General features: G+C 40.0%; 1 protein-coding gene across 2 annotated transcripts in view; it reads right to left on the bottom strand.

The window, feature by feature from the left end:
• caln1 (calneuron 1) overlaps positions 1-4,250 on the bottom strand; it is a 61,325-nt gene extending 57,075 nt beyond the window's left edge. Inside the window, exon 1 of one of the 2 annotated variants that reach the window (XM_077207434.1) lies at positions 3,964-4,250. Coding sequence is in view for 1 of the 2 variants with exons in the window: in XM_077207433.1 (XP_077063548.1) it covers positions 2,706-2,845 (140 nt within the window). In the remaining variant the exon portion in view is untranslated. Of the gene's footprint in view, positions 1-2,705; positions 3,041-3,963 lie in introns of those variants that run through there. The other variant, XM_077207433.1, reaches the window with a different exon arrangement.
• Positions 4,251-12,392: the final 8,142 nt, after the last annotated feature.

Here is a 12,392-nt window from a genome sequence, read left to right as displayed (position 1 = left end):
AAGTTAACATTTTAATATATATATATATATATATATATATATATATATATATATATATATATATATATATATATATATATATATTAGTGCTGTGCGTTAAACGCGTTATTAACGTCGTTAACGCAAACACATTTTAACGGCGTCAATTTTTTTATCGTGAGATTAACGCTCTTTTTGGCCTAGCAAACTTTGTATTTTTTTCACATGCTGTTGCAACAACTAGTAACGTTAGAAAAACTACAACATCACACCGGATAGCTAGACCGGAAACAAAACAACAGGCACGCCGCACGTACTTGTTTCGGCTTGCGCGCCGGCCAAAGAGTAGTAGGCTAACGTTACGTTTTGAGTGGATGGCGCGAGCGCGAGACGCCGATCTAGAGACGTGCACTCTCAACGCAATGGAGTGCGGTGCGGGACTAGATTTGATGGCCGAGTGCGAGGGTGGGCTCGAGCGGTAATGCACTCACTCTGTGTGCGGATACGGGAGAATAAAACGATTCGCGGGACTCCCGTAAACTAGAAATATCTATGAATAAAACATAAAAACTTATACATTTTTATTCATATGTTGCAGAAAAGCAACACGAACAACTAAAACAAAATAGAAACGATTTACAGGCCAGAGTTTCTTTTTATAACATGTTTGCAGCGTTGAGTGATGTAGCCAATCACAGACATATGTGTTGATTTTGAACGCAATGGGCAATCAGTAGCATTTAAAATAGACTCTCCTCACTGCTCAAAACGGACTTTTTGTTCAGTGCTGAATTCTGTATGCTGGCAAATCCTCTAATTATAACAAACAAAGTGTATATATTATGGAAGATGCATTGTGCAGTCAGCTTCATTGATAATAACAGATGTGTGAGATTGCGATGAACTAATGTCAGCTTTTTAGGAATTATTAAGGGAGCGCACTTTGCGCGCATTCAGTCATGCCAAACCATGCACTCAGTAGCCTGCTTGCTTTTATGTCATAACAGTGGTTTGTGTGTTAATGCTTTAATAACAAATAATGTATCCGGAGCATTTATGCTGATGTGTATGATGGCGACACGTAGGAGAAAGTATTTGGAGGTAGCCTACAAAAAAATAGTCTATTTGCGGGCGGGAGCGGGACAAAAATGTTGCGGGCGGGAGAAAGTAACATAGAAAGTAGTTGAAAACGTCAGTTATAACGACTCACGTATTAAAAAATGGACGGGTTTAAATCGGGCTCGGGCTCATAATTACAGTTTATGTGTCGGGCCGGGCCGGGCCGGGCTCGGACACAATGCGCACGGGCTCGGGTCGGGCTTGATTTTTTGGGCCCGATCTAAGCTCTACAATGGATGACTTCAGACAGAAGCACATGGATACCACAGCTAAGAACAAACTTACTGCTGATCCACTTTTCCATGTTGATAAGAGCATTAAAATTAGAAAAAATAATGAGACAAATAGAAATCAAGGGACATTTAGAATAGATAAAAATGTGCGATTAATCGCGAGTTAACTATGGCATTAATGCGATTAATCGCGATTAAATATTTTAATCGTTTGACAGCACTAATATATATATATATATATATACACACACACACACACACACACTACTTTTCAAAAGTTTGGTCAGTACGATTTTTTTAAAGAATTAATAGGCTACCTTGATCAGCAGGGATGCATTAAATTGGTCAAAAGTTGCAGTAAAAACATTTATGTTACAAAATATTTCTATTTCAAATAAATGCTGTTCTTTTGAACTTTCTATTCATCAAAGAATACTGAAAACAAATGTATCACGGTTTCCACAAACATATTGAGCAGCACAACTGTTTTCAACATTGATAATAAATGTGAAATGTTTCTTGAGCAGCAAATCAGCATATTAGAATGATTTCTGACACTAAAGACATTTTAAAACATACTTTTTAAATTCTAATAATATTTGCCAATATTACGGTTTTTACTGTATTTTCACCAATCAAAGGACATCTCTCACTCTTTTGCGTTGGCGTGAAGGATAATGGTTAAAAGTATACAATATAGTCGCTAAATTAACACAAGCCTGCATTTAGAATATAGAAGAATTAGAATGTATCTTATAGTTGAAGTAAATATTTTACAACATGTTTGAAATGACATTTCAGCTACCCATTATAAACAGGATGTTATGTTCTGGAGAGATAATGGAGTGTCTGGACATGAAGAGTGTAAGTGGAGGCAGCATTGATCGCAATGTGTTCAACTGAGGGCAAAACTTTCCAATCCAACAGTGCCACTTCACATGCTAAGTTCCCAAACAGCTGTCGAAATGTCAAAAATATCTTGCCATATCTTGTTATTCACAAGACGACAAGAAAAAGAACAAGAAAAAGTCAGCATCCTTTAATCAAATCACAGGGAGCCGTGCTTCACAAAGTCACCGGAAAAAAAGTCAAAATGTCATTCCACATCATGTCAAAATGACTCAATCTTCTACCAACCTCTAACAAAGGGAGCCTATGGTTCGATCGACAGACCTGAGAATAAATACATTTCAAGCTATTAAAATCAATACAAATACTTTCAAGCCAGTGATCACGCATACCAAGAGAGAAGCATCAAAGCAGGACATCTCCAACCGAACTACTCTCATTAAAGAAAACACATGTTTAATATTAACATCCTGCATGTTGCAACAGTAAGATCCCGGGATGGCAGCTATCATCCCTGTTGCTTACCCGTACGGATCAAACTCTACAGGATACTGAAGCCCAACAGGCTCTTTCCCAGGACTGTCTTCACTCCTTCTCGGGACGCACGGCCCCTCTCCTTCAGACCCCTCCGCTCGAGGGTCGGGATCCAGATCAGTGACCTCCATCTGACAGCACACTCCGGCTCGGAGCACAGCGGGCAGGCTGTCCCACACTTCCACAGCCTGTCTACGTCCCACCGCTGGTTCTGTCCCCGAGCAGCATAGAGTGCCCAGAAACCCCTAGTTAATATTTCATCAGCCTGGAGCAGGTAGTCACTCATTCATCCTTTCATCTGGTCAGCATGTCCCTCATGTCACACTCTGGAGAGGGATGCAGTGGTGTTATCGGTGGGCTCATATGGCTCTGTGACACAAGTAGTCCTGCCTCTGCAGCTCCGTTGAGAACACACACACACACACACACACTGCTGACCAGCCCCCCGGACCGCAGTGCCACTCCTGCTCTCTCACACTACATCGCTCCTCCAGGTTCATAATCATTAGCATGTCCATCACTTTTTCCCTGAAGGGGGTGTTGGTTGGTTGGGCAACACCTGACTTGTCAAATGAGACTAAGGTGGATAATTTGCCCAGAAACTGCCACCTGATTACCAGCAACGAATTATACATAATGTTGTTTGTGTTTTGCACAGGTTTTAGGAATGCAGAACTAATATATATATATATATATATATATATATATATATATAACAACAGCAATAATAATAATTTTAAATTAAATAAAAATTAAAAGATAAGACATCCTTAAAAGTAAAGAGTTATTGCAAATATAATAATAAAAAATATAATACAATAAATATAATTATAAATATTTAGTTAAGTTTTTTAACATCTATTGTTTAAATGATAAAACATTTTTGTTAAAACATTATTATCATTATTATTATATTAAATAATATTTATTTTTAAATTAAAAATATCTTCAAAATTTAAGAACCATATAAAATTAGTATTATTATTATTTAATAATAATAATGTATTTTATGTTTTATAGACAATGGATGTTTAAAGAACAGTTAAAAAAACATTTAAGCAAGCAATTATCCAAGTCGGCTGTAAATAAATCATAAAATATCCGTCCGATCGATCAGCCAGTTTAAACCCATTAAAACAACAGGTGCAAAGGTGTAAAATAGGCTGCAGTTTATGAAATCATGCTGCCCATCAAAGCCTCCATCATGTCACACAAATCCACTCCAGACATCAGGAACAAGCTCTCTTACCTTTAGTGGTGATGATGCGTGATTTTGAAAGTGATCCCTCAGATCTCGAAGGGTTGATGATCCGAGCCGATGTCGCTACAGGATCCAGATTATCCCGCTGCTAAAAATCTGGATCATAGATTCTCGCAGAATTATGAGAAAATTCTCCAGATCTCATTCGCGATTATACACACAATTATTTTTAACCATCGGTTGCGAATGGCAGTAGACAGTGGACCTTTTTCTGATTGTTATCCGAAAAAAACAACACGTCCGACTTCCAGCCAAAAGCAATAAAACCAGTTGGACTTTTCCTCCAACTCCAATCAGCTCTAATGAGCCCCCAGATTTGTCAGTACTTCCATGATCTAAGCGAAATCCAGCTCATAGTTCCCGAGCTCAATTGATTCACATCGCAAAAAGCTGCTCATAGATTTTCGACTGCCATACACACACGAGCCTCATAAAAATAATCAATAAACATCGCTGTCAAATCAGCAGTCCATCTGGATATTGTTGTCCAAGAGCTGTCGCAGGGCATTAACGGTCACAAAACAAGAAATAGCAGGTTCCTATGAGAAAGAAGATAGATTCCTCACAGAACATGAATTAACCCATTGAACACACTGACTGACTGACTGAGAGCTCCAGTCATTAGTCAGCGAGTCCAGCCTAACTCATCTCATAGCCTACTGTCATTCATCCACAGCTGAGCGCTAGATCATGAGGAATTAGGGAATATCACATCATCACTGCAGGGATGAGACCTGACTGCTATTTTTACATATAATGAGAGTATCTATCTATCTATCTATCTATCTATCTATCTATCTATCTATCTATCTATCTATCTATCTATCTATCTAGGCTATCTATCTATCATGCATCCATCCATCTGCCCATAACCCAGCATGCATCCATCCATTCATTCACCCATCCATCTGCCTATCCATCCATCCATGCATTCATTTATCTATCATCTGCACATCCATCCATCAGCCCATAACACATCCATCCATCCATCCATCAGCCCATGACCCATCCATGCATTTATTCACCTGCACATCCATCCATCCATGCATGCATTCATCCATCTGCACATCCATCCATCAGCCCATAACTCTTCCATGCATCCATCCATCCATCCATCTTCCCATCCAACCATCCATCAGCCCATAACCCATCCATGCATGCATTCATCCATCAATCATCTGCACATCCAGCCATCCTTCAGCCCATAACTCATTCATACATGTATGCATCCATCCATCCATTAGCCCATTACAATCCATGCATTCATCCATCCATCCTTGAGCTCATAACCATTCCATGCATCCATCCATCCATCCATTTTCCCATCCAACCATCTATCAGCCCATAACCCATCCATGCATTTATGCATCCATTCGCCCATCCAACCATATACCCATAATCCATCAATGCATGCATCCATCCATCAGCCCATAACCCAGTATACATACATCCATGCATGCATTCATTAATCAATCCATTCATTCACCCATCCATGCATTGATCCATATATCATCTGCACACCCATCCATCAGCCCATAACACATCCATCCATCCATCCATCCATCCCTGCATCCATCAGTCCATGACCCATCCATGCATTTATCCATTCATTCATCTGCACATCCATCCATCCATCAGCCCATTACTCTTCCATGCATCCATCCATCCATGCATTCATCCATCCATCTTCCCATCCAACCATCCATCAGCCCATAACCCATCCATGCATGCATTCATCCACCCATCATCTGCACATCCAGCCATCATTCAGCCCATAACCCATCCATGCATTTATGCATCCATCCATCCATCAGCCCATAATCCATCCTTAAGCCCATTACCCATCCATGCATTCATTCATTCATCCATCCATCCATCCGCCCATAACCCTTCCATGCATCCATCCATGCATTCATCCATCCATCTTCCCATCCAACCATCCATCAGCCCATAACCCATCCATGCATCCATGCATTTATGCATCCATCCGCCCATCCAACAATCTGCCCATAATCCATCCATGCATGCATTCATCCATCCATCAGCCCATAACCCAGCATACATCCATCCAGGCATGCATTCATTAATCCATCCATTCATTCATCCACTCATTCCTCTGCCCATCCATCCATGCATTGATCCATCTAACATTTGCACATCCATCCATCCATTAGCCCATAACACATCCATCCATCCATGCATCTGCACATCCATCAGCCCATAACTCTTCCATGTATCCATCCATCCATGCATTCATCCATCCATCTGCACATCCAGCCATCCATCAGCCAATAACCCATCCATGCATTCATCCATCCATCTTCCCATCCAACCATCCATCAGCCCATAACCCATCCATGCATCCATCCATTTATGCATCCATCCATCCATCCATCAACCTGCCCATCCATCAGCCCATAAAGATTAAAGTTTGTGAGGGACCAAATATAAGAGTTTTAGAACGGGTCATTGAAAAATCCATGCTGATTAAGTCTATCATACCTGGACTTGTGGTAAGCATTAACATTCCTGTTCATCTTAATGGAAATGAAACAGTTCTTTTTTTGAGTCAATCAGTTGTGGTGTAAACATCATTTGGCAAATTACTCTGAACATGAAGATGTCATGACAATGCTGACTGGTGAATGACAAAACAAGAACACACACAGTCTCAAGCCTTTCAAGGGAGTAGGGGAATATAGGTTCTTAAAGTCCCTGTAAAGTCAAAATTAAGTATGAGTTCTGAGTTTGTCACACCACAGAAAAATCTGTTATTAGCCACCCAGCCAAATTTGAATGATAAAAAAGCCGGCAAGTACATAAAATAAGCTATCAAAATCTTTAAAAAATGAGCAGTAGTCTCGAGTATGGGGTCTCTGCGGAACAAAAGTGGGTGTTTCTAAATTTGTGGGAGTTTTCAAACTGGTGGGTGTTTATAAATCATGCAATGAAAATGATGCCTTTCACCTGACCCCACCCCTAAACCTACCCTCACTGTGACATGGGCAAATCAGGTAACGCGGTTGAAAACGCCCCTCTGTCGCCCACTGATCTGGTAACTCCTATTACTGTCCTGTAGAGACCTACAGGTATATTTGGTAGTCTCTGCTCTCAAACGCTGGGGGCGTGTCTGCTGGCTGCGCTGAAACCACGCCCACTCGCGGGAAGTATTACACTCACCAGGCAGTTGTCGGCGCGACGGGAGGATGAAGGCCGAGGCGGGAGATAATCGGTTCGGCCCCATTCACCATTACCAGTAACAGCGGATTATCAGTGAATCCCAGTTGTCTCCGACGAAAGTTTATAAAACTATCCCGTGTAAAATGATCACTGCAGAGGCGGGTGTTTGCGGTGATCCTCAGCTCTCCATCAAGGTGTATCTTCACAAAATTAATCCACCTCTTCTTGATGTGATCGTTTCTCGGAAATGTAAATAAGCACATCGATCTGTTTTGTACGTGATCGCATCCAGGTAGTACGCATTTCCGTGACGAAGGCATAGCTAGCTATCAAACTTTAGGCTGTAGCTAGTAGCCTGACTAATAATACTGACAGTAACTCACGATTGAGCGGCAAACTGCTGTTATTAATGTGCTCTATTTCTATTGTTAGGGGAGGGGCCAGCCTCAGTGGCTCTAGTGTGTCAAGTAGGGGCGTGTCCAGGGTTTCCAGTGCGTCATCAAGACCCAGTTTTAGCCCCGCCCACAAAATCCGGAACACAGCAATGGTGAAAAACTGTTTAACGGTCTAACTCCACAATTCAGTACTTCATAGTTAACAGTCTTTGTAATATGTTTTAGCAATACATTTCTAACATTTATAATATTTTTAGATTTTTTTTAGAATTGCCTTTACAGGGACTTTAATATCAAGCTTTTAAGAGACATTAAAAATATTGCATTGGTAAAAAACTGTTGCCTGTTAATGCCATACTACTAATACTACTAGGCTACTACTACTACTAATAATATATATACATACACACACATGGTTAATTTTGAATGGCCATCAATGAGGAAAGATGATTTTAGCCCACAGTGTGTTAAACAAAGCATCTACCATGAGGGCTAATTGGTCCATCCAAAATCTGACCCCAGGGATTGACCACTAATCTGAACATATTTGAAAATGTATAGAAGATACAGTAATGGCCTATACCTTAATATGACCATTAGCTGATATAAAATTCAGAAGTAAAATATTATAAGCTATAATCGTATTATATTTATGCAAATTGAATGAAGACCAAACAAATATGAAAAGGGCAGAAGCCTCATCACTAGTTTTATTTATACCAGTCCATTAAAAGACTTCATGTTGGTACATGGCTTCAGGTTTTTTTAAGAGAAGGCATGCTATATAAATAAAAGGCATTCTTATTTTCATTATTTAATCTGAAATGATATCAATACCTGTGGCTAAAGCAATAGTTAGCTCTGTGTGTGTGTGTGTGTGTGTGTGTGTGTGTGTGTGTGTGTGTGTGTGTGTGTGTGTGTGTGTGTGTGTGTGTGTGTGTGTGTGTGTGTGTGTGTGCAAGAGGAAAGCCAGCACACACCTGTGTGTGTGTGTGTGTGTGTGTGTGTGTGTGTGTGTGTGTGTGTGTGTGTGTGTGTGTGTGTGTGTGTGTGTGTGTGTGTGTGTGTGTGTGTGTGTGTGTGTGTGTGTGCAAGAGGAAAGCCAGCACACACCTCACCCTGGAAACTTAAAGGATTAGTTCACTTTTTAAAAAACTTTTGCTGATAATTTACTCACCACCATGTCATCCAAGATGTCCATGTCTTTCTTTCTTCAGTCGAAAAGAAATTAAGGTTTTTGATGAAAACATTCTAGGATTTTTCTCCATATAATGGACTTCATTGGGTACCAAACGGTCCAGTTTCAGTGCAGCTTCAAATGGCTTTAAACGACACCAGACGATGCATTAAGGGTCTATCTTGCAAACCGATCGGTCATTTCAAAAATAAATAAAAAAGTTTAAGTTTTATAAGGACAAATGCTCGCCTTGCTCTGTTCTGTGATGCACGTTTGTGACTCTCCTGTTCGAACTCGTTCATCAAAATGAACAAATCTTTTTTCGAGTCATTTCGTTCGTTGAATGAACGAAATGACTCGAAAAAAGATTTGTTCAAAATTAACGAATCTTTTTCCGAGTCATTTCGTTTAAATAAAAATTTAAACATACAGTTATGCATGGATGAAATGTTCACAATAAGATCCATAATAGGAATTTAAACGCGTTGACTGTTCCAAGATGGCGGGCGTGCTATTGAATGTGACATCTAAATATACATATCTATAGTTGCTTAAAATTAACGTTAGCTGATTGTTCAAAAGATTTCTAAGCCCTGCACGTTCCCTCTTCACAGTGAACATCTTGAGCATGCTATGACCCATCACATTGGACTACATAACTAACATAACGCAACTGAAACCAATTCACTCAATCTCACACACCGCACACACAGTGATATAATGATGTGATAATTAAAATCCCCCTCATTTCTTGGCCTGAGTGTCCTCTAAATTCTTCCACCAGCTGACTCACACACAGGGCCTGAATCAGTGACTCACACACTTTGTGGAGCATGCTGGGATTTTTCTCCAGACATCAGTCACAAAGAGGAGCACAGGATAAGCTGACCTCAAAGTTAAGCCCAAAATTAACCTGACAACCGACTGATATTGATGATGACACTTTAAAAAAAGCACTTCCTCCTAAGCAAAGCTTAAACTTTAGCAATATCATGAATGGAGAGAACATTTTTAATACTGGATTACCTGTCATATTACGCTGCTAAATTGGGAAACGGCAGCTAAAGGTAGAATTTATTGGAACTGAAAAATGACTCCCGTTATGAAATAAGGAAATCATGAATGTTATTCCTGTCAGACTGGCAGTGAAGATTTACTGAAGTGTTAGCCGTTCCAGACACACTTGCTTTTTACCTGTCTCTGGAAATGTAGTAACTGCAGAGTGATGAGAAGCTTTTTATCCGGTTTAATGCTCGTCCCAATTTTGCTTCACAAAGTCAGAGTGTATCAGAGTGTATGAATATGCTTTAAAAGAAGTAAAAAAAAGAGATTAATTCATTCTCATTAGCGAAGTAGGGAAACATGATACGCTCCAGCTAGCGCACAGACCTAGACAAAAATGTAGTGTGCCAGTTGTTAAAAGAAACTTGTTTATAGCAGCAGTGACTAAACTTTTTTTTATATATACAACTTTATATTTAGAGGTAAGCAATATTATAGTTAGGAGCACAAATAGATGATTTGTAGCATGTTCGTGCTGCTCTTTTCCATACAATGAAAGTGAACAGGGACCAAAAGCTGTCCAAATATATATATATATATATATATATATATATATATAATATATATATATATATATATATATATATATATACACATACATATATATACACACATACATATATATACACACATACATATATATACACACATACATATATATATATATATATATCATACCAGTCTGGAAAGACATGAGGATGAGTAAATAATAAAAGTATTTTTGGATGAACTAGCCTTTTTAACATTTACCAATACTGACCCAGTTGCCCATACTATTCATGCACAGCAATCTAAAACTCATTAAAGCATTTTCAACAATGGAAAACATGCAAACCTAATACCTTGCAAAATTAAAGCAACCAGTTGGAACATGCTGAGTTTTCACAGGGAAATTGTATTATTATGAAGGATTTAAGGGATAAAAATATTTGCAAGGGAAGGAAGTCTGAGGAATATGGCGTGTGTTGGACTGAAGAGAAGATAAATGACACACAGGTGTGTCTCTGAGCTCTCCATTAAACACTGGTTAATCACTGGTCCTCTGCTCACTGAGGCTTTACCGGTCTCTTGCTGTGTGTGTCAACACCTGTTAAAGACACACTGTATCTTTATTAAAACAAGGCCATCTTAACAGCATGACACCAAAAAATACTTTTTCATTTCCATCTTACACCAAGCATCAGGCAAATATCACTAATATAGTAGGCTGATACTGACTTATTTATTATCATTTTTTTAAAGAATGGTTTGATTAATTAAGCTAGAAGCCATATCACCCTGTGGACCAAGACTGGTTGCCCACTAAAGCTAAGAAGGTTTAAACCTGGTCACTACCTGGATGGGAAAACTCCTGGGAAAACTAGGGCCCTGTCCCAAATGCCACACTTCATATGCAGCTGCCGCGTGTGCGTGTCTGTTAAGTCCATGAGACCGTAAGGTGACCCATTTGTCATTTTAGGTCTCAGAAGGGTGCACGTGAGCGCCCCCTTTGCAGTCGATATGAGCCCTCGATGCACACTATGCCGAGCCCCCACTGATGCAAGCTCCACAGCAGACTTCTTCCTGACAGTCAAAGTAGCATTATGTCACGAAAGTGCGGACTCGTAGGAAGACCACGAGTGATTAGGGTGGCATTTGGGACAGGGCCTAGGTTGCTGCTGGAAGAGGAGATAGTGAGGCCAGCAGGGGGCGCTCATCTTGTGGTCTGTGTGGGTCCTAATGTCCCGGTATAGTGACTGGGACACTATAATGTCAAAAGAGGACAATCCTTCGGATGAGACGTTAAACCGAGGTCCTATGCAGGTGGATGCTGCACATTGGTGGTGGTTGCGGTTAAAAATAAATTACAAAATAATTAACAAAAATAAATAAAAATAGGCTGAGACTGGTGCAAGAAGTGCAGGACTTTATTGAGGACAGCCTGTGTGTGAGTCAGCTACATGGACAGAGACCCTGCGGTGCATGAGGAGACATTTAGGTGTGACACTGTGTCAGCTGGCATCAAGCGCCAAGCCCTCTGTCCCTTTCTACCTTAAGAGCAGCTTTTCCAAATGGTGTCATATTCAGACATTCATCCTTAAATCATTAACTTTGTCTTTATTTACTCACTCTTTTGACTCTAATCTTCTGTGGCTCACAAAGACCATATGTAGCCCCGCCCCTTTTCAGCACAGCACTCGTTCTGTTCTTTCTTCTGGTTTGTATTTCCAAAGCATGAAGGTAAGATCTTACAGATTTATAAATGAATTGCTTGTTTTAAAATCTTGCCAGTCTACTGACATTTGTTATGACTTCAGACATTACAAATGCCCATGATTACTTTCATTATCTCTACAATAAGTAAATCCACTTCAACAGCTAATTACTCTTCGACAGTGATGCCATAGAAATATACAAATATGTTAAGCACAAAATTCTAAAGATGGTGGCGCACATGTTTATCTGGTGCATAAGGTCTATAGAGGAACTCTGAAGTCTGGTCAGTCCATGAAATTACAATGGGCCTGTCCCAAATGGCACACTTCATGTGCACTTGTAGTCCTCTGGACTTACAATGGCCACCGCGTGCCCGTTAAGTCCACAAGACCGTAGGGTGTCCCATT

The sequence above is a fragment of the Siphateles boraxobius genome, unplaced genomic scaffold (assembly GCF_051911475.1).
Source record: "Siphateles boraxobius isolate OS27281-9 unplaced genomic scaffold, OSU_SipBor_1 6, whole genome shotgun sequence".
In the NCBI taxonomy this organism is placed as follows: domain Eukaryota; kingdom Metazoa; phylum Chordata; class Actinopteri; order Cypriniformes; family Leuciscidae; genus Siphateles; species Siphateles boraxobius.
This window is presented reverse-complemented; position numbering and strand designations above follow the sequence as displayed.